Here is a 23,755-nt window from a genome sequence, read left to right as displayed (position 1 = left end):
GACAAAATGATTTCCCCCTCTCTCTCCAGCAATTCTTTTACTTGTCTTGACATAAATTCGATGCTGGAATTTTGTACAAGAAGGATCAGTACAAAATAGCCAACAAGTTAATTAAATACTGCATCAACGAAACTTGCTATCAGCTGATGGTTTGAAGATACTTTGATTGTTGTTTTAAGGTTATTTCAAACTTACTTGCTGTCTACTACAGTTTGAAAAAAACCTCACACTTGTACACTAGCTCGTTGTTTAAGAACAGACTTTCATGTTCCTGCCTGCATGCTCACACTTGTATACAGACGCAGCAATCCTGGATGTCTGGCAGTGATTACAGGGTGCGAACCTAATTGATGGATTTAAATCAAGTCAAAAACCAGAAAAGGAATGATTCAGAGGTTCAATTCTCCGAGCTTAGCTTGCAGTTTTCCTGCTATATGTTATTAATCTTGGCCCACAGGTGAAGATTGCAGGAGGTGTACAAGTTGTATGTTATATAATCTATGGAGCATGCTACCTAGTTGATTATTTTGTATATTTTATCAATGCAATGTACAGTCTATGTCTGGAGGCACAATATTATATTTCCAACTTCTCAGTTTGATGATTTGCCATTCTCACTAGGTGGTCGATATAACAAGAAATTTGGTGTCCTTTAAGATGGCATCTGTTGCGATCTAATATCAAGTAACAGTATGGAACCACATTGTCATCATTCAGCTCAAGACTCTTAGTAATGAAATTCTGTGAACTTGACTTGTAAAGCTACCAAACTTATGGTTTACACTTACTTTTTCTGAAACTCATTAATAAGATATAAGCTGTCACAAGCACATTTTACTTCCTATTCCCAGAAGCCAGGCTGATGCTACATTCTGTTGATGAGAAAACACACAAGGGGATTGTTTTTAACGAGCAGCTATCCACACTTGTGTTTGTGCAGTTGAGGATAACCTTGTTTATTTTGACAATTAAGGGTGAGAACAGTAGCCCGGGACATAAATTTAAATTAGTAAAGAGTAAATTTAAAACAGATATTTGAGGAGAGCTGCATTACTCTCGGAATGAAAGGCTGGCTGAGTGTTGTAAAATCAACTCCATCCTCTTAAATAATGGGGTCAATGGCAGAGACAGGTTGTCAATAAATGGGAAGGTGATTGTAAAATGTAATGAGCAGCTTAGGGACTGCCTCTGCCTAACACTGGAACTGGGTTTAGCAGATATCCCACAGCATTGCTCCTAAATAATGTAGGAAGTGGTGTACTAGCTTTGATCTTCACTCGGGTCCTGACAGATCCGAACCCTTTGCTGTAATACCACGAATATGCTGAAGCAGTAACTGACTTCAGATAAAAATCCTTGCTGACCACAGTTGCTTACCAAATGATACAGGCCATACAGATATACCAATGAATGAAGACACTGGGTTCCATTCTGGAGTCCATTCACAAGTTGACTTTCATGCAAGTCCAAACAAAATGCAGGACAATACAAAATAGCTGTTCATAAGTATAGGAAATGTTCATATGTTTCGGCCTTTAAAATTGCACCCCTGTATGGGATCATGTTCGTAAACTGGGGACCACCTGTATGAGGAATAGGAAGAAGCCATTCGACCCCTTGAGTTTGCTTGGGCATTAATAAAGCCATGACCAATCTTCTACCTCAACCTCTCCTGTCCCTTAACCCTTAATTTCTTTAGCTTCCAGAGACCTATCCATAGCTGTCTTGAATATACTGAACAACTGAGTACCCATTACCCTCTGGGGTCTCAAATTCCAACCATTCATAACCTTCCGAATAAAGAAATGGTTTTTGTTTCTGTCCCAAATGGTCGAGCCCTTATCCTATGACAACAAACCCTACTTCAAATGCCCCAGCCTCAGTGAGCTTTAGTTTTGCTTTTGTTCATCCAGTTTCCACTCCTACTGATCCATGCACTCGAATGTAAGTCATTCAATTAGTCAGCAAGTCACAGCACACGTTTTTAAAAAACTGCATTAAATGAAATCCTCCTTATATTTAAGGCAGGAATGTTGCTGTAAAATGGTTTATCTCAAAATAAGCATTTTAATCAATGTCTAGGCTGTCATCTGTAAAAGTAAACTTTTCTGATAAATAACTGAAAATGAAAAGGTTTTGCGATCCAATCCCATTTATCCACCTTGAAGTGTTCCAATCCAGCAGGTGTAAATACAATGCTGTCAGGATGAAGATTCCAAGATTTTGACTGTGGTGAACGTGAAAGGCTGGCTTTTCAGTGTCTGTATTGGGGTAATTTACGAGTGACCAGATTAATACCTGGAATGAGCACGTTGCCTAATGAGGAAGGGCTGGATAGGCGAGGCTCGTTTCTATTGGAATTTAGAAAAATCAGTAGTAACTTAATTGAAACATATAAAATCCTGAGGGCACTTGACTGGGTGAATGTGGGAAGGATGTTTGTTCTTGTGGAAGAACCTACAACCAGGGGTCATAGTTTTAAAATAAGGGGTTGCCCATTTAAAACAAATGAGGAGGAAAAATACTTACACTTGTAAAGTCAGGTGTCTTTGGAATTCAGTTCCTCAAAGCCAGTAGATGCAGAATCTTTTCAGTTTTTTTTTAGGCAGAAGCAGGTAGATTCTTTATGACCGAGGGACTGGAAGATTATTGGGGATATGCAAGAATGTAGAATTGAGATGAAAATCAGGTCAGTCACGATCTTGTTGAATATTATTGATGCCTTGTTCCTTGTTAGTGTATTTGACTTGCAGGTAGTGCAGTTCCTATTAACTTGTTGCCCTGTCATTCTAGTTGGGGGAGAGGGGTGCTAATTCCTGGGCTATTCACTGAAGATGATGAGAGTGAATTCAGATGAGTTTAAGTAGTGTGAAGCTCTGTGTACTGATGTAATGTGCACTGGATTCCATGTAGGCTGAAGGCAGGTATGCTGGACCATTCCCTGGAAATCTGAGCATTAACTAGCATCAAAATATCTGCAGGTAAATGTTACTGAACTGAATCACAGTTTTGGAGGCCCAATAACACAGTCCTGTTGCTCAGACAGTGCAGCACCATACTGTTGAGAGACTGGGCATTTAAGGTGTACAGACAACCCCCACCTAAGGAGTATTCCAGATTAAGGAAACTAAACTGCCATCTGGCATCTGAGAGACTGCATGACCAGGAAAGGTGTAAAATACTTCAAACCTAGTAAAGATTCAGTGAAATGAGTACTTTGTGGCCGGCGTCCTAGATAAAGCTTGTTTGGAGAGGTTGACCCATATGATGAGAATGTTGTTTTCTTAGTGATTTCCTATGTGAACATCTCTGGTGTGTCTGGGTTGGCTTTAGAATCATTGCGGTCTAAGTGACTGACTGTTGTTAATGTGGTTGGTTGTTTTCGAACAGCTTCTAGTCTCATGAGTTGGCTTCAGGGTATCACAGACGTTAGTGCACTCCGAACCCAGGGCTTGCTGCTTACTTATGCAGAGGCTTTTCTGTCACGTTCTTTCACCCCAAAGCCTTTTCAGTATGGTTCACTTCTTTATGCTGACATAGGAAATATGCTTCCAACAGGAACTTCGAAAACTTACTGTCTGCAGTAATGTGTCAACAGCACATTATTCTATTGAAGGTTGTGGTATATGAGCATATGGGAACATCGTATTGGATGAAATTGATACAAGCCATAGTGTATTGCAGTGCTCATGAAGGTCATAATTAATATTTTTATGATTATGACCCTGTGATTCAGTTCCCCTGTGATCCTTTTCAATTTGTCTGTAGCCTCTGGCCCAGAGCGCACTGTCCTTTTGTATCATTGTAACTTTGGAAGATGTTTGTTGTGCGTTACCAGCTGCAGTGTGTTAAGGATTCCATGTGGTGGGTCCCATTGATGCCTTTTTGATCTTCTAACCAACCTGTTCAGAGATGTTGACACACACCACCTGGAGCAGGTGGGACTTGAACCAAGACCTTCTGGCTCAGAGGTAAGGATGTTACCACTGCATTCTCACCCCAGCCACTTGCTTTTTGTTGAAATGAGGAATAATTAATTCCGGTTGACCTTACTTCTGATCTGTTGACTGTTCATTGAGCAGTTGGAAAATTCTAAGCAGTAGACCTCTGATTATCTGATGTGTGTTCACTGGCCTGTTGAAGGTTCACCAGGATCAGAGAGTTGTCCAAAGTGGAGTGATTGAGTAGAATAAATCAACATTCTCTGGAGTGAAGAAGAATGATAGGTGATTTCATTGAGATGTATACAGGAATTAATAAGATAGGGTCTGAGAGCCCGTTTCTCCAGGGTTGGAGAGTCTAACATTACGAACCACAATCTCAAAATAGGAGGTTGATCATTTGGAAATGAGATGAAGAGAAATGTCTTCACTCAAACGGTTGAGAGTTTTGGGATTTATTTTACCCAGAGAATCGTAGCTGTTCAGTTGATGTGTATATTCAAGACTGTGATGAAATCCTCTTTGTGCCTTCTGATGAGCTTCATAACAGTGCACAGAATAAAGATTACTGCTGCTGGAACCTAGCAGTTAATATTTGGTGCTGGTAAAATCTGGAAGGTTTGAAAGTAATGTTCTTGTGGTGTTGGATCACATCTCAGTGAGAGAATGGTACAGTGCCAAAGCACTCCTGAGAGTAGAGGAGCTGCTGGTTGAAGCTGACCATTTGATTTCTCCACCACCCAAGCTGTATCTCACTGAAAGACTGGGTCATTTGTTGGTAATGAACTGCCCTGTTTGCTTTTATTCTCACCGTATTTTTTCTTTTCCTTTCCTATCTCCTCATGTTGGTCTAACTGAGACAGCGGCTCTCTCACTAACTTGTCGGGTGCTATTCTGACTTGCACTGAATTTTGTTTACCCATCATGTCCTGTGCCTGCCGACTTCTATTTATACAAAAATACTTTTTTTTTTCATTAAAAGTTCTTATCCTTGTTTTGAAATGCCTTTTTGGCTTTGCATCCCAACCTCTGTAACTTCCTCTAGCAGTACAACTCTAAACTCTGTTGCCTTGTCTACCACCTGCTATTTTTTTCTTGCTACTTCTGGCAGCTGTCCTGCCAATTTCCCAGACCCTCAGCTCTGGAATTTCTTTCCTAAACCTCTTCACCTCTCCTTTAGGACTTCTCTTAAAGCCTACCTTCTTGATTAAGCCTTTGGACATCTGTCCTGATATCTTTTTTGTTTGGTTCAGTGTGAAGAAGCATTTTGGCACTATATCACTTAAAGGCATTATCAAGTATTGTAAGTGAGATTTGCACAAGTGCCAAACAATGCCACCTTCAACTTAGTTTTCAATGGCATTGACAGTGGAGGATTCAGTGCTGGTAATGTCCTGAGAGTTACCAGTGACTAGAAACGGAACTGAATTGGTTATATAACTACTGAGGCTACAAGAGCAGTTAGAGGCTGGGATTCTGCAGCAAGTAACTCCCTGACTTCCCAAAGTCTATCCACCATCTACAAGGCATAAATCAGGTGTGTAATGAAATACTCTCTACTAACCTGGATGAGTGTAGTTCCAACAACACTAAAGAAGTTCAACACCATCCAGGACAAAATAGCTCACTTGACACCCCTTCCACTAACCTGCAACATTCATTCTCTCCACTGCACAGTGATTGCAGTAGTTGCAGCGCAGCAACTCACCAAGACTCCTTTGACAGCATCTTCCAAACCTGCAACATCTACCTTGGAGAAGGACTAGGGTAGCGGCAGCTGCATTGTGACATGTGTCAGCAAGTTCTATGTTAATTCACCTGCCAGCCTGACTTGGAGCTAGACTGCTATTTGTTCACCGTCATTGAGGATCAAAATCCTCACCACCATCTTCTTGAGGGTGACTAGGCATGGGCAAAAGATAATGGCCAGGTCAGTGAATGAAGAGAAGAATACATGCATGAAGTTGTTGATGTTGCCCAGGAGCTGTCCTAACTCCTGTTTGGCTGCTGAGTCTGGCTAGTAGCTTGGTGATTATTGCTGTACTACAAGGAGAAGCTGGCTGGAGTTCCCTCTCCCCAGGCACAAGATCATTATTGGTATATGATTTCTTTCCTTCATCTCCCTTATTGCCAAATCAGAACCACCTTCATTTTTATGCTCAGCCACAAATTCAGCACCAAAACTGGTGTAGTTTGGTAATGCCTGTTAGTGTGCCAATAAATGTACAAATAAATGATGAGAGTCAGTTGCAGGCCATATCAAGAAACATATAGACAGTATCTATGTACAACCCTTATTCAGAAGTGAACTTAACAAACTGTGGGTCCTTTGACAACTGATATTGTCTGCAAGCTGTGAATACAGGCATTGTCACTAAAGTTTGATTTACCGTTTTTTCTCTCTCGCCTGCCTGTCTCAGGATTCCTGTCTGGTGTGGATGTATTTTGTGGCAGATTGAGTGTTCATCATTCCCTCTGCAGGTCTGCGCTGTTCCACACAGCCTGACCTGCAAGGAGAGACACTGTGACCTTTGAGAGTTTGTGATTGTTCAGTTCGGAGAAAACACAAAATTTAAGAATTCTAGCATGAGGTCATTCCTGCAACACGTGGCAAACCAAAATGAGAACGTTCAGTTGGTTGATGTTACTCAGCTTGTGCAGCAGTATCACTTCTGCAAAAAATAGCTTTGACTCACACCTATAAGTCAGAAGATCATGAGGTCATAACCTACTTCGTGCACACAAGTTTCTGGAGCAGGGTATCACTGCCAGTAATGATGGCCAGTTATCCCCCACCCCCCCCTTACGGTAAGGTCATTGAGTAGCTGCCAGAGAAAGTACCAAGAATGAATACCCCAAAACCCATAGCCCAACCTAAAGGTCTATTGTCAACTCAGCTGAGACCAGCAACTCTGAGCCTTATCCATGGTGAAAAAATAAAGAGACTTGTATTTAAATAGCATCTTTACAATCTGAGCTTGTCCCAATACACTTTATGACCAATTAAGTACTTTTCAAACTATTGTCACTGCATTTCCATACATTACAACAAAAGAAATTTGAGCACAGCAAGCTGCAAATGTAGTTTGATGAACAAATGGTCTGTTTTTATTTCTGTATAGGTTGTGCGATAAATGTTGGGCAGTGCACTTGGCCTCATTTCTAAATAGTGCCCATTGGATCTTGGTGTCTTGGATCTTGGTGTCTATCAGAGAAAGCAGTGTAGCCTCAATTAAATGTTTCTTCCAAAAAGGTGATGGCTCTGATAGTGCAGTATTCCATCAGTGCTGAGACAGAGAAAGTGGGCCTAAACTTTGGACACCTCTCGAGTGATATTTGAACTTGAGATAAGAGTGTGAGCCACCATTAATATGGAGTGCATTTCACATGCTCAATACAGACAACGAGCAGGGAAAAAGAGTAACATCCTTGTCACTGTGTGATGTAAAACCATTTTTTCAGTGAGCATGGAGACTAGCAAAACGCTGGAATTTAACAAGTTATTTTTCTCCGTCCATTTGTCTCTGCTTCTGGCTGTTTGAAGGAAACAGGCCCATGCCTGAGGCTGAGAGAGCTTGCATTGACTGACAGTGATCACCAGGGGTTATTTTAATCATTTCAGATAATGTGGTACAATACAGAAGGAGACCATTTAGCTCCTTGTTTCCATGCTGGTGCTTTGGAGAAGCTGGCCAAATAGACCCACTTCATGCTGTTTCCCATTGCCCTGAAATTTTATTCACCTTCAGTTCTTTATCCAGTTTCTTTTTGAAACTTATTGTTTGAATGTATTTCAACTGTGACTGTCAGGAAGCACATTCCAGATCACAACAATTCAGATTTCCTTTCCTCCATCACCTCCAGTTCCTTCTTCATTTGCTTAATTCTGTATTTTCTGGTCACACTGTCCTGCTGCAGGAACTATCTTATTTAATCTGTCAAAACAACATACGATTCTGACCCTGACTTCCAAATGTCCTGTACTACACCTCTGCTCTAAGGAGAACAATTTTAGCTTCTCTAGTCTCCATGAAACTGAACTGAAATTTCCTTATCTAAGAAATGATGGCGTTCTAGGTGGAGTGTGATAAACGTTGACTAAACTAATCCTTTTGATAAGGTTATTCAATGAGGAGGGATTGAGTTGTGGATCTGTAATAGTGTTTAGGAAAACTAGAGGTGATCTTATTGAACGTATAACTTTCTTGAGGAGTTTGACAGGTTAAGTGGTGTGGGAATTAAGGCCTCAGAATTAAGGAGCACAGACTCCAAATGTGGCCTGGTCTATTTTTAGGAGCAAATTACAGCAGATGCTGGATGCTGTACTGCGAACAAAAAATGCTGGAAATCACAAGAGGGACAGACAGCACCCATGGATAGAAAGCAAGCTAACATTTCGAGTCTAGATGACTTTTTAACATCTCATCTTCAGACTAGGTACTTTACAACCTTCCAGACTTAATAATGAGTTCAAAACCTTCAGATTGTGAACCTATTCCCATTCTTTCCTTTTCGTTTAGCTTTACTTGTTGCATTCTCTATCACCATGTCCTCTCTCCCCTCTCCACTGGGACTGCCTGATTGATGCCTGATAGATGACGGACGTGTTTTGGGGACTCGGGAGGTAATTGCAATGCATAGTAAGTAATGTATTTATCCTGGAACAAAAACAAAGATGCTGGAAAAGCTCAGGAGGTCTGGCAGCATCTGTGAAGGAGAAAACAGAGTTAACGTTTCGGGTCCGATGACCCTTCCTCAGAACTCATGGTGGCTGGGAAAACGTCAGTTTATATGCAGAAAATAGGGAGGTGGGTAGGGTAGGGAGGAAACAATAGTTAGTTAGTCGCTAACAGTCCCCATTAACAACTATTCACCCTCCCAGCCTGATCGTTAGCAACTCCTTTGTCTGTCCAACTGTCTTTCTCTCTCTTCGGGCTCTATCCTATCGTTGACTCCCTACCCCACCCACCTCCCTATTTTCTGCATATAAACTGACATTTTCCCAGCCACCATGAGTTCTGAGGAAGGGTCACCGGAACCGAAACGTTAACTCTGTTTTCTCCTTCACAGATGCTGCCAGACCTGCTGAGCTTTTCCAGCAACTTTGTTTTTGTTCCTGATTTGCAGCATCCACAGTTCTTTTGGTTTTTAATGTATTTATCCTGTTGTGTTTTGAAATGGATGTACAGGTGGAGCTGGAGCAGGTCAGCGAGATCCTGATTCATTGTTTGCTTTGTACCAATGGCTCACTGTGTTTGCTTTTTTTTTAAACCAACAGGAACTTTCAGCCTCTGGTGTCATCCAAAATTTGAAGACCGATGTCAGTCTGTTGTCGAGTTCATTGAAAGGGCCATCATGCATTCTAAAAACGGGAAATTTCTGTACTTCCTCCGCTCGCGTGTTCCTGGTAAGTTAGTCTACTCACTGCCTTACTTTCTGAACTCTTGTGCTTTATGCAACTTGACTTTCAAGGCAGAACCATTGCTGTGTCTAGGACTGTACTGTTGACCAGAGCTAGACCAAGTGTGGCAGGAAATTCCCAGGATTCTTTCCCTACCTCCTTCATCCTCTGTTACTGGGATCTTGCTCTGTGGAAAGTGGCGATGTCTTAAGCTATAGTTTAATCTTTAACCGTGTGACACTGAAGTTGTAAGCGAGCATTATCAGGGAGGAAGGGGAGCGATCGAGCCCTTGACTCCCTGTAAGTGGTTTTGAGTAAGGAGGCAAAAGTTGTTTCCTATTTAACCTGATCTTATGAATTTAGGTCAGAGCCAAAGAGCTCCATCAAACTCTCTGCTTTATCAGTTTAAAGGGGCTCTGCCTTTCTTTGGTACATAATGCTGTTTTGATTTTGAACTGCTGAGACTCTGTTTCCCCATTTCAGTGAATCTCCTGGCATTTCACAGCTGCTGATTAGTATTTGATACAAGTATCAAATTAGTAATTACGATCAAATTAGACCTGAATTGATTGTTTTTTTTTTTGCGTTGGAGTCAGGAGTGCGACATTGTCAAGAAAGCTGTTTGTGTTCTCACTGGAGTTTTTAATTGAGCAGGTAAATGACCCGATGGTCTGCTACAGTCATGATGAAGGAATACAGTAGAACAAGTTGATGTCGTTGGCCAATGAAGAGGCCATTGAGATTTCAATTGGATGTTTATCTTGGTTCAATAACCTTTCATTCACCTTGCTATTTGGTTGAGATTGAGATTTTTATGTTTTACTGAGGGTTATAAACTTTTTTGAAATTCTCCATCCCAGAGGGCAGGGCAAGTTGAGTTTTGTAGCATATTTAAGATAGAGTTTGATTTCTGATTATCAGTGATATAAAGCATTATGGAAATGGTGAGTTTTTTTAAAAATCATTTACGATTGAGGACATCACTGGCTAGACCAGCATTTATTGCCCATCCCTAATTGCCCAGAGGGCAGTTCAGAGTCAATCACATTGCTGTCTGGAGTCACATGTCGGCCAGACCAGGTAAGGATGGCAGTTTCCTTCCGTAAAGGACGTTATGAACCAGATGGTTTTTTCTGAAAATCGACTGGTTTCATGGTCGTCCTTAGACTCTTAATTTCAGACGTTTATTGAATTCAATTCCAACATCTGCCATGAACCCAGATCCCCAGAACATTATCTGGCGTCTCTGGATTAATAGTCCAGTGATAATACCACTAGGGCAACACGGTGGCTCAGTGGTTAGCACTGCTGTCTCACAGCGCCAGGACCGGGTTCGATTCCACCCTTGGGTGACTGTCTGTGTGGAGTTTGCACATTCTCCAGTGTCTGCGTGGGTTCCCTCCGGGTACTCTGGTTTCCTCCCACAATCCAAAGATGTGCAGGTTAGGTGGATTGGCCGTGCTAAATTGCCTGTAGTGTTCAGGGATGTGTAGATTAGGGGGATGGGTCAGGGTGGGATGCTGTGTGTCGGTGTGGACTTGTTGGGCCGAAGGGCCTGTTTCCATGCTGTAGGGATTCTATGATAATCATCGTCTCTCCTTGAGTAAAAGGCATTCAAATGTTCATTTGGTGTGAATGCCAAATGGTGGACAGGCTTAAAGGGCTAAATAACCTGTTCCTGTAAACTGTCAAATAATTTAACCACCTCCTTTTGCTCAGGTATTGTTCTGCTGACTCTGAGGTGAGTTACAGGCAGAGGGCAGCTACGTTCTCTGGCCACTCATACCTTATTTGTCCTGAACAAGGACTGGAAAGGTTTGTGGAGGTTTTAAATGTCAAAAGTAATAAGCAGATTTTTTGGAGCTGGTATTGTGGGATGATCAACTCTGAGAGGGCAACCCCAGTGTGTTAAACTGACTTTAATGGTAAGTATTTTTCTGCTCCCTCCCATCCAGGCTAGGTACTGTCCCTCAGACAGGGGCTGTTTCCCCAGGCCTCTGCAAATACTACCCTCTACTGAACTGAGCTTAGCTGAGAAACAGTAAAAGAAAGAAATGGTGAATTTTTATGAAACCTTTCAGAATCTTGGGGTGTGTAAAGCATTTCACAACCAATGGGGAGTATCTTTTGTTGTGTAAGAAATGCAGCAGCCAGTTTACACACCCCAAGCTTCCATGAACAGAAAAGTGATAAAGAGCAGGTGTTTACTGACAGATCAGTATTGCCTAGGGAAGTAGGAGGTGCTTAATTGTCCTCCATGCCGCTGGGTGAAGGATGGAGACAAATCAGGAAGGGTTTCCATTCTTCACTGTGGCCCAGTGACACACACACTCATCCAGCATGGAAACAGACCCTTCGCTCCAATTAGTCCACACTAACTATGTTCCCAAACTAAACTCGTCCTACTTGCTTGCATTTGGCCCATATCCCTCCAAGCTTTTCCTATTCATGATCTTATCCAAATGTCTTTTAAATGCTGTAACTGTACCTGCATCCACACACTAACCCTGTGTTTTTAAGGAAAAATGTTGTCTCTCATGTCCTTTTTTTAAGTCTTTCTCCTCTCACCTTAAATATATGTTCCCTTGGATGGAACTCCCCTCACCTTATGGAAAACCTTTTTTATTTGCTTTATCTATGCCCCTGGAAAGTACACAGACAATAGGTGAGGGTAAATATCCTTTTCTTTAAGAACCTTCCATGTGCCGCAATGCACTGTCTAAGTTCAGGTGCAGAGGGTTTGGAGCAGCTTTCAAACAGTTCCAGATGGGAGACTAAACCTTTGGTTGTTGGGGGGCGGGGGGTGGCATTTGAGGAAAAGAAGGAAGAAAAAGGCCTTTTTTTTTTTTAGAAAGACCACTTTAGTGCTGGCTGCGTATCGTGAAGGCTGCTAACCACAGAGCTACAGGAAATTGCCTCGTTCGGTCATCATTTGAGTCAGAAATGACAGCACCTTCAAACTGAAATTTCAAACAGCCTTCCCTGAACTCATACTATTCAGTTTGATACCCGGTCTGAAACAATTCAAATTTTTCTTTTGACTGTTCTCCTTGATACACTGCTCACTCAGGTGCAGTTTCCTCTGGCCTGCTCTTGTTCTTGGTATTGATGTTACCACTGAGAACTGAGCACAGAGAGCTGAAATTCAATAGACTAGATGAAGCCTTTCTAGCCTCTATGCTGTTCAGTTTAGATTCTGCATTCTTAATCCTGGCCTCTTGAGCTTCTCCAGTTTCACTTGCCATACCATTAGCAACCGTGTCCTCATTTGCCTGAGCCTGAAACTCTGGAATTCTCTCCCTAAACCTCGCCCTACTCCTTTTTTAAAAGAATCCTTTAAAGTGACCTTTTTGACTGGGTTAGGAACATGTTCTGACCTCTTGTAACTTCCATTCCCTCCAACTATGTTTTTTTTTCTGCTGTGTGGACCTTTTTGAGGTCCATGCGTGGCAGCATCTTCCAGAGGTAGAAGCCAATGTGTCTCCAAGTAGAAGAGTGAATGTTGCTCGTTATGTGGCTTGGGGTGAAATGTTGTTTGATAACCCTCCTGTGAAATGCATTGGGATGCAGTGTGTCATATCCCATCTTCACCACAGCCTAATAGCTAACATGTAACTGCTGTTGATTATTGTAAAACCCATCTCTTGTGCATTCTTTAGAGAAGGAAATCTGCCATTTTTACCTGGTCTGGCCTACGTGTGACTGCAGACCAATGACAAAGTGGCTGACTCTTATCTACCCTCTGAAATGGGCCTCAGTTGTATCGAACCACTACAAAGCCTAAGGAAAGGAATGAAACCAGACTGACCGCCTGACATCAATCCAGGCACGGGCAATAATGCCCCTCCCAAATCACCTGGGTAGCCCGAATCAGTTTGTGGACTGCAGTAGTTGAAGAAGTCAGCTCACCAGCATATTCTGAAGGACAGTCAGGATGGGCAATGAACACCGGCCTAACCGGTGACTCCCATATCTCATGGATGAACGTTTTGTTTTAAAAATGCCCTCCACTTGCTTGGAACATGCTGTGGGAATCTGAGGCAGGAGGGGACTTCTCTGAGCAGTGAGGGAGGGGTTTTTGTCCCCCCTCTCTCCCACCCTTACCCCTGGCCTTTTTCTAATTTCTGGACCAGTGCCTTAAAATCATTAAAGGGTCCTGTTGTTGGTGTACTTGCAGGTTCTTGCCTGTATGCTTCTCCCACAGGCTTACCCCACCTTAGAAACCAGAGTTAGACACCATGTGGAGCCTTGAAATTACTCTACCAATCAATTAGATTCTGGCTGATCTGAAAGAAAATGCCCTTGAAATGATGTCTGGTCAAAGCATTTAATTATTTTAAGTTTGGACCACTGATGGTATATAAATACTAGTAAGTAATGTTTCCCTTTTAGCAAAGGTTTCAACCTGGGGATTTCAGGGCAACTATCTGAACACAAATGTCTACCTCGAGGTCTTTTTTGTTTTACAGATATTTGTGATTGTTTGGAGAGATGTGGTGCAGTGGCAATGTCACTGGATGAGTAATCCAGAACCCCCAGGCTAACGTCTCTGCGACAACAGGTTCAAATCCCACCGTGAAATCTGAATTTAGTAAAATCTGGAATAGTTAGTTCAATGGTGACTATGCAATCATGACTGACTGTTGTTGCTTTTTTCACTAGTGGCATTTTGAGAAGGAAATCTGCCATCCTTTCCTAGTCTGACCCACATGGGACTGCTGACCCACAGCAATGTGGTTACTATGAATTGCCCTCTGAAATACCACAGCGAGCCAATCAGTTCAATAGCAAGTCAGGATCACACAACAGTGACAGCCTTTGCCAGCAATCCCCACATCCCACACAAGAACAAGTTTTGAAAAATTTCTGTATTAAACACTGATTGCAAAGTTTTACAGAGAAAGCGCGTGGGACAGTAGGATGAATTTTCATTTACTACAGCAAGGACTGACTGATATGAAAGGCCTCTCTGTATGAAATACAGAAGCTGTAACCTGGACACAGCCCATTTGGTCTAACCGTTCATTGCTGTTTATCCTTATCCCATGTGCCTGTCTTGTTTCTATATTAGTTACTCCCATTAATAAATGTTGCCTGCCTTTGAAAGGAGAGCGCTGATAATAAGAACATTAAAATATTTAACTGGAAAAGGAGAAATCGCAATCTCTGGAGACTGGCCGTAATGATTTGAATAACAAATTGCAGGTACCAGAACTCAGAATGGATTCTTAATTGTCTACATCTGCATTGGCCTGATTTGTAGATGCACCAAATCTAATTTCTCCCTAAACATCGAGGGAGTGGGGTATCAGTCAGGGACAATGCCAGTGGAACTTAAAAACACCCTTTCTTACTGCAGTTGCTGAGAGGACAGCGTAGCTGCTGTTCATTATCTTCTTTAAGAACTGACTGACCTTTTACCTGCTTTCAAACTAGGCCTGTTTCTGTCAGATTCCTTCTGCTGGAGATGAGTTTGATGACATTTATTTTTCTGAGCGGCGAGTCTGTTATCTTGGAGTTATGGGTAGGAGTGTGGGAGCTAAGCCACAGCTGACTCTTGTGTTTAATTCTGTTTTGAGGTCAGGGTGAGGGAGGGGACTGAGATCTTTCAATACCTCAGTCAATCAGTTCAGACCCTTTTCTCTGGAAACTGCAGCATCAGACCTCTGCTGCGTGACACATTAACCTCATTCAGCACACTTCCTTACTTGGTTGCCGTGTTCCTTTCCCAATGTCAGGTCCTGTCTACACAGGATGAGAGGTGCACAGAGACAGGATTAAAGTGCTGGACTGGAGTTTGGCTCATATTTGAGGTCTTCAGGTGCTTGGCCCTAGATTTGAATTCTGACTTTTTTACCTCTCACTGCAACATTGAGACATTCCTTGAAGCGTACTATTTTTTTTAAGAAGCTTTTACTTTTTTTAAACCAAGCTTTTGTCCATCTATTCACCCATCCTTCAGTGACTTGCTATTTAAAAATAGCTTCTGGGAAGCATTCTGGGCCATTTTATTTTTCATTTTAAATAATTAATGTGATGTGGCCATTGCTGACTAGATCAGCACTTATTGTCCACAGGGAAAGGCATCGATGACAGAGTGGCTCGTTCAGCTATTTCAGAGACATTGAGAATCAGTCATATTGCTATGGATCTGGAGTCACCCGCAGATCAGACTGGGTGAGAGCAGCAGGTTTTTTTTTTAAAGGACATTGGTGAATCAGACAGGTTGTATGACAATCCAGTAGTTTCATGGTTGCTGTCACCAACACTAGCTTGTTATTTCAGATCTGTCCAGTTAACTGCAACAAATCTAAATTCTCAGCTACTGTGGTGGGATTCAAGCTCCTGTTTAGTCCTAATGCTTCTAAATGCAAGTTGTCAATCTTTGTGGCCCTCTGACCCTGCTTTAGTGCAGCACACAATTCCCCAGCCATGGACCGAGCTTCAATATGGTTCTGTTCCTGTTTACAGGTTTGCCACCGACCCCAGTGCAGCTCCTTTACCCTGTCTCCCGTTTCAGCAACGTGAAGTCCCTGCAGCACCTCTGTCGCTTCCGAATCCGACAGCTTGTCAGGATAGACCACATCCCGGAACTCCCACTCCCAAAGTGAGTCAGGGACAGTCAGCATTGGGAATGTGGTGGGGGTGGTGGTGGTGGTGGTGGCGGCGGGGAGGTGAGGGATGGAGGGATGGATGGACGGACACTCTGCTGGTTGGGTCTTTGTGTTGTTGGGGACTATATAGTGTTTGGCTGGGGTGGCGGACGAGGGAGAGGGTGGGCACGGTCTGTGTGGGGGTTGATGGTTTGCTTGTTGGAGTGTATTTAGAGCTGCACCGTGCTGGGGGAGAGGACTGATGGGATGTGTGGGTTTGGGGTGCATTGGCTGTAAGATTAATTAAAAGATGTTGTGTGCATGAATACAGCACTGGGACTTAAAGCTGTTCTAGGTACTCCACTGCAGGCCGGATCTTGAATATGTCTCGAAGTGGTAGAAAAAGTATTCAATGGTATTCAATTTTGAAAGGAACTTAGGATGAGTACTTGGCGGGGAAAAGAATGCAGGGATTTGGTGTAAAGAGGGGTAAGTGGCACCAGCTGGCCAGCTCCTTCATAGAAAAGGGGGCAGGCACAGTGCATCAAATGGCTTGCATCTGAACAGGTCTGATTTGCTGAACTGCCTTTCCTTTGCAAACTGACTTTGCATTACTGATCCTGCTCAGACCTCTCATATCGTATCTGCGGAAGTTTTACTATTACGACCCTGAAGAGGAAGCCTACCTTTCTCTCCGGGAAGCTCGGCTCTGCATCACTCACGAACAGGACATGGACACCCAGACGTAGCTGTCCCAGGAATATCGCTTGAACCATCTGAAACAAGTAAAGCCAAACCCTCACTCTGTATCTGTTGTTCAGTTATATTGTCTTTTTTTTGTTTTCTTTGCTTCAATTTTTCCCCCAGAAATTCTGTTGGGGGGTGAAACCTACTGGGAACAGACCTCTCCACCCAGTTCTGGTCCGGGAGATTAAGAACATCTTTGAAAATTGAAGCATTTGACCAACTTTCAGAAACAATTTCTTTGCATTTGATTGCTTTAATTTAGAAAATGTTGTATGTGGTTTCATCTCAACTGACTCGGTTAGCAAGTTTGGACCCACAGTATGCAGGGTTCCTATTGGCTCACTGTTGCTATGGAGAAAGAGACAGTGAGTTTGTTGTTTTACTCTTAAATTTTTCTGCTTGACTTAGGCCAAGTTCTGTTCTCAGCCCCATTTTGTGTGAAATCTGCAGATAAACATTTATTGAGTCTTTCCCTAGATTCTGTCCAATCAACAGAGGTGTCTCCAGGCCCCAGTTGTGAGCCTGAAACTTGGGAGTCGTGATGGTGAATGGTGCAGAGGCATTTAAGAAAAACATGGAGGGGAGATGCAGAGAAATGAACAGACGGTTAGGTTGATGGTGTTGAGATGAAGAGAGCTGGGAGAATATTTGTGTGGAGTATAAGCACAGAAACAGGCCTCTTCACCCAACTATTTCTGGAGAAGTTAAACTAGCTTCCTGTGGGACCACTGTACATTGACTTTTAATTTAAGTGCAATTAATGCAGGGGCTGGTTCTCAAACACTTCATTTTGGATAAAAAAGTCATTTTAAATAAAGTTAGGATATTGTAGCCATATTATGGAAGGAAGTAGATTCATTAGTCTCGTTTTGAAATTGCTTACTGTGCTCAGTTGCTCCAATTTAATTTGAAAGTAGTTTTGTATCTGCTGAGGTAGATGTAAAACTGCAGGGCTGTGGACATCAGGTGTGTGTGCACAAGATTGCTGGTACATCTAATGCATGCTGTGCTTGATCGAACGTCATTGTGACTTCTCATTCTGCTGTTCTGTCTTGTGGCAGGTTGGAGGGTTACCGAGGGCACTGGGAATGGCACAGTCTGACCGGATTGCTATGCCAGGAGCCACTTATGACAGAGGGATGCTCGCCGATTTTCCTGAAATGCTCCTTATTCCTGAAGCTTATTTCAACCCGTTGCTCGCTCCAAAAAGTGGTGTGGTGGAGGGAGGGAAGGAGGATGCAGTGGGCAAGTGACAGAATTCCTCCTGGAATACGCCTGGATGGGACAGGACAATCGAATGACGGATGATGGATTTGCACTTTCTGCTGAGAAAGACTGGTGTTACTAACTTGCAGCTATTTGCTGGGGAGGCAAATGTTCTCCTGAATCCAGAGACGTTCCAGGTGTTTTGTGCTGAGATGCCTAACTCTGGATGAATGCCTGGAAGGGTTATATTGCACAAATTTTGTTTTTCATTAATTTATGGATTAAACTACTGTTTATATTCACAGGCTGTTTAATGTGGAGCTTGCAGAAACCACTTGAAGTTTACTCTTAGAATCATAGTATGATTCCAGCACAGAAAGAGGCCACTCAGCCCCTTCTGTGTCCCTGCTGGCTCCCTGCAGGTACCCACCTTATGTTTTGATTGTGGTCCTGCAATTTTCTTTTCAGATAATTATACAGTTCATTTTAAAAGCCACAACTGTCTCTCACTGCCCAGACTCCATGATTTTGAACACCTCTATGGTCCCAACATCTCCAGTCTCTCTACATGTGACTGACATTCCTCATCTTTGGAACCATTCTTCAGAATGTTTTCTGAACCCTGAATGCCTTTAAATCATTCCCAAAGTGTGGCTTCCAGAACTGGAGGCAATACTCCCACTGAGGCCAAACCAGCGTTTTCTTACAAGTTTAGCATAACTTCCTTGCTTCTGTACTCTATCTTATTGATAAGGCACAGGATGTTGTTTGCATTATTAACCACTCTCCATCTGTCCTGCCATCTACAATGATTTTGTGCACATGTCCTACAGGTCTCTCTGTTCTTGCATCCCCTTTTGAATTGTGTTGTGTTTCATATTTTCTCTCCTTGTTTTTCCCCCTCAAATGCATCAATTCACAATTAAATTTCATTTGTCATTTACCCACCCATACAGCGAGACTGCACGTCCTCTTGAAGTCTGTCATTGTCCGCCTTGCAGTTGTTTCCAAGTTTTGTTTCATCTGCACATTTTGAGACTGTTTCTTGTACAGGTCTAGGGTCATTGAACTGGATTAAGAGAAGCATTAATCCCAGTACTGAAACCTAGGGAATGGTGTTTTTTTGGATTGGAGGAAGGAACAACCATCCATCGCTATTCACCCCAGCTTCACTTCCCTGCTACCACTGTCTCTTTTATTCAATGACCTTTAGCTTTGCTGAGAACCCTATTATGTGGTACTTTATCAAATGTCTTTTGGAAACCCAGGCACACCACATGAGCTACATTACTCTCATCAACGCTCTCTGTTACTTCATCAAAAGATTCCATAAAGATAAAAGGGGAGGTAATGGCCTAGTGGTAATATGGCTGGACTATTAACTCGGAGATCCAGATAATGTTCTGGGGACCTGGGTTCGAATCCCGCCACAGCAGATGGTGGAATTTGAATTCAATAAATATCTGGAATCAATAATCTGCTGATGACTGTGAATCTATTGTCGATTGTCAGGAAAACCCACCTGGTTCACTAATGACCTTCAGGGAAGGAAACTGCCATCCTTACCTGGTCTGGTCTACATGTGACTCCAGACCCACTGCAATGTGGTTGACTCTTAACTGCCCTCTGGGCAATTAGGGATGGGCAATAAATGCTGCTTGGTCAACGATGCCTTCATCCCGTGAATGAATAAAGAAAATTTGACTTTTGGGAGAACCAGCATGGATTTAATGATTAGTTCACATTTATCCAAATAATTTGTTGATTTTGTCCCAGATTATTCCCTCTAAAAGCTTTCCCCGAGGTTAAAATGGCCTGTAGTTGTTTGATTTAAACATGTTTTTTGGAAACAAGGTGTAACATTTACATTTCTTCCCTTCTTTGGCACCATCCCTGTATCTAAGGAGAATTGGGGAATCTTTGGAAATTGCAGATACATTAGTGCTGTTATTTTCCTCAGTATCTTTGAATCGGTTCATCCTGTCCTGGTGACTTATCAGTTTTAAATACAGCCAGACTTTCTAATACCCCTCTCTCTTTCAATTATTCACCCTCCTTTATATCTCAACTACTGCCCCTTTGACTACAGTAGCATCTGCAGTCTACAAAACTGAAATGCTCTGCATGTTTTTGTTAACTAAATTGCTAACTTATTTCACACAAATAAACTTAAGACTTGATTAAATAAGAGCTCACTGCTAGTCAGCAATCACCTGGTCCCTTGTACTAACTTCTCCTTATAGGGAGAAAAAGTGAATGCTTTCACTTAACGCCTAATTGATTATATCTCAGATTTTAATTTACTGAAGAATTCAAAAATCTTTACGTTGATATCTTGTCTTTAATTTAGTTTATCCCCTAGACATGATTGATTAATTGAACACATAATAAATAAATGATCAAATTGACTTTTGTTTTATATTAAATGATCTTGTTTTAACTATTTGTTAAATTAGAAGTTTATCAGTAAGCTCAACTCGCATGATTCCTGATTCTGTGATATCACTTTGCAATTTATCCCTACTGTGTTGTTGGGTTGCCACTGCTGTTTGACCTGGAAGGATTTTATTTGAAATATTGAGGGTTAGCATCCTCTTGTTTCTCCCTAAATCCCAGCGTCAGTCCCACAGTTGTGTGTGTCTGTCTGTCTGTCTGCCTCTCTGTGCGGGCGTCTGTAATGAAGTGTAGAGGAAAGGACCAAGAGTAGTCCCTTCAAGCCTGCTCTGCCCTTCATTAGAATTGTTGCTGATCATCCAACTCAGTTCCCTATTCCTGCTTTTCTCCAATAACCTTTTGATCCTTTTTGTCCTGAGTGAATCACTCTCCAAATTTTATGCTGCTTCACATGTCACTCTCTCTTTTGGAGAAATTATCAACATCCCCTGTGCTCCTCCTCAAAGCAGATAGTTCAGGTATCAGTTTGGAAAGGGAATTCCAGAGTTTTGAATTGTAACTCTGGTTGAATGTGTTAAAAGTTTTAGTCTGGTTTAAACCAGCCCCCACATCCCCAGCATTGGTCACCTGACACATCCCTCATTGCAATGCATGGTCTTCCTACAGCCATTCGGAAAGCAAAGCTATCTGTTATTCTATTGGCTGATTTTTAACTGGTCAGTCATGGCTGTTTGTTTCCCCATCACCAATATTTTCATAACTAACACAAACATTTTTTTCCTTTTGAAAAAAACACCGTTTAATGTGCTGTTTGAATTGTGTTCTGGAATGTGTGCAGGACATTGATCTTCAATTCTGAGAAAACCCCATCCAGGAGCATTGGTGGTGATGATGAACCCAGTGAGTCAACAAAACAAATTGAGTTCATTTCCTTTATTCCCCCACATCCTTGGCCCTCAATGAATCTGTCAACTTCAGATTCAACTCGTGCTAAAGAATCCCTGAGAACCATTGGAACAGGAGCAGGCCATTTAGTTCCTTTGCATGCTTGCTGTGCTGAGCTTATGTTCTGCAGGACCAGTCTGCAGTCACCCACAGTATCCATGTATTTCAAAAGTGCTTTTTGATCTAGTTTCTAAATAGTAGGAAATGTATATCAAGGGTAAAAGCAGAAAGAAGCCATATGCCTAACTGATCAATTTTTCACAAACCTTCTTCAACCCTACCTCATCTCAATCAAACATCACATGCTTCAATTCCTTCCTTTCATCTGAACTTCTGTAGCTTTGCTCTAAATCTGGATCTGTGCTATTGGCATCGAGCACTTGTGTGGTAGTGAGTTCTGCGTCCTAACCTCTCCCTGTATGAAGATGTTTCTCGTGAATTTCCTGTTGGATTTGTGGGTGATTAACTTGTATCTGTGAAGCCTAATATTGGACCCATCTGCACGCACAACAACACCATCTCTATCTCTACCTCATCATACACCTTTGAGATTTTAAAGCCTCCACCAGGTTATTCCTTAGCCCATGATTTTCTCGAGTAAGGATCCCCTTTTGTACACTTCTCGTTCAGAGTCTCTTACAGATTCATATATTATGGCTCCCAAAACCCCTACCACTTAGAGACACAGGAATCAAATCTGTATTCAGACATTTGGCAATGTGTGTTAATCCAGAGTAAGAGTCATGGGCTGTGTGGGCACAATGTCCTGGGATAGTACAGCTCTTGAATGGCCTGTGTCACAGGAGATAACCCACACAAGTGATGTTTTGTACAATCAGTAAAGTGTACTAGAATTCAATTTAGGGACATGATGGCACTGCAAAATGGTGGAAATCCGCACCCCCCTCCACTTCAAAACGAATCTGGGCTGACCCACTTGCTATTGTATTGAATCCAGGGGATGGGGTTCCTCATCTGTCCAGTTTTTGCTCTGGATTCTCAACCCTCCAGGAATTAAAGATTAATCTCTGGCCTTGGCATGCAATAGCCAAAAGAAAAATCAGTGGTGAGGGTGGGGTGGGTGTGTGAGATGGAAGAAAACAATTTTTTTCCCAATTTCATTGAACACTTTTCCCTGTTAATATTGAAAATGACAGAAAGGGCTGTTTTACTGAGCAAGATCATTAGAGGGGATAGGGTCAGTGATGAAATCTTCAAGTATATGTCCAACCAGAATACTTTTTGATATAAAACATCTTTTTCCCTCCCGTATCAACTGCCCCAACCTTTCCAAATGGGTAAATCATGATGACAAGAAGCGAAAAATGAAAATTCTAACCATAATTACGTTCCCTGTCTTGTGGGGTTCGAAAGAGTGGGACACTCTGTTGACCAATAGTGATACAAGCCCACTCCTTGCAAAAGGAAAGTTTTAACCCTTGCAGCCATCAAAGTTTGAGTTCACTAAACCTTGCAACTTGAATTCTTTCTGCAATGAAGCTTTCCTTTTATTAAATTACTTGCTGCATCAAATGATTTGAATTTTTGAAAACTTTACAAATAAGTGGTGCCATCCCTAAGAGCCTTTGACCAAGATGTTGTCTCCCTGGAGCAGCCCTATTGTAGAAGACCAGCGATGAGAATATGTCCTTTTCTGATCTTGTTAGTTATAAGAACTTTGGACAGGATGGGATGATTTGACGAGGAGAAAGGGGTCGCGTAATAAAATCTCCAGGAATAGGTCACAACTCACACTAGACTTCACAACCATAATCGTACTAAGATACAACTTGGTTTTGAATTCTGTTGTGAAATGTGTGTGGATGTTTATCCAGACAGTGTTATTTATGTTTAAGTGTCAATTGTACATTGTGCAGTGACCATGTAATGCGGGAATGTGTGATGCCCTACGCTGGTCTCTGTCTGGGACTTGCATTCACAAAAGTAAAACCTTTAGTAACATTACGATTCTGGGAAATAAGTGCACACACATCAAACTGAGATATCAGCAGGCCAGTTTGAATTTAGAAAATGTTTTTTGTCACAATGGATTCTAAATCATGGTACTTTTGGGACTCCAGTATCAAACACTCCAGAATCCAGTATAGACAGGACTATCATACAATCATGCAGATTCAAGGCTACTCAGCCTGGTCAGCTTTTTAAAGGTGTAGTCCAGTTAGTTCATTTCCTCCATGTCCTACAAATGATCCCTGTTTACTAAAGTACTCTTGATTCTTATTCCACTGCCCTTTCAAACAATGCATTTCAGATTCCATAACTCGCTGCACAGTAAAAATAAATCTCCTTATGTTTTTCCTCCTCCTGCTAATTATGTTAAATCGTGTTTTCTGGTTAGATGCAGGACAAAGCTCTCTCAAAGAACTTCAAATCTAACCTCGAGACCGCTACCTGTGGAATTTTTTCCATTTGCCACATTGGCTTTTCAAGGCCATTTGGCCATTTCTCACCGGTAGTGTCCCACGCTGATGCTTCTCAAACTGAAATGTGGGCTAGGATTTTCACGT

At 42.1% G+C, this 23,755-nt stretch overlaps 1 protein-coding gene across 1 annotated transcript in view; it reads left to right on the top strand.

The window, feature by feature from the left end:
• The window catches only part of socs7 (suppressor of cytokine signaling 7), a 55,226-nt gene extending 37,036 nt beyond the window's left edge, over positions 1 to 18,190 (top strand). Inside the window, exons 7-10 of the mRNA XM_020531964.2 lie at positions 9,220 to 9,348; positions 15,814 to 15,949; positions 16,564 to 16,720; positions 17,744 to 18,190. Coding sequence (XP_020387553.2) covers positions 9,220 to 9,348; positions 15,814 to 15,949; positions 16,564 to 16,684 — 386 coding nt within the window. The 3' untranslated portion in view covers positions 16,685 to 16,720; positions 17,744 to 18,190. The remainder of the gene's footprint in view (positions 1 to 9,219; positions 9,349 to 15,813; positions 15,950 to 16,563; positions 16,721 to 17,743) is intronic.
• The last annotated feature ends 5,565 nt before the right edge of the window (positions 18,191 to 23,755 follow it).

Source organism: Rhincodon typus, chromosome 30 (genome assembly GCF_021869965.1).
Source record: "Rhincodon typus isolate 14 chromosome 30, sRhiTyp1.1, whole genome shotgun sequence".
Taxonomy (NCBI): Eukaryota; Metazoa; Chordata; class Chondrichthyes; order Orectolobiformes; family Rhincodontidae; genus Rhincodon; species Rhincodon typus.
Note: the sequence above shows the minus strand (reverse complement) of the source record. Positions and strands in the feature narration are given on the sequence as shown.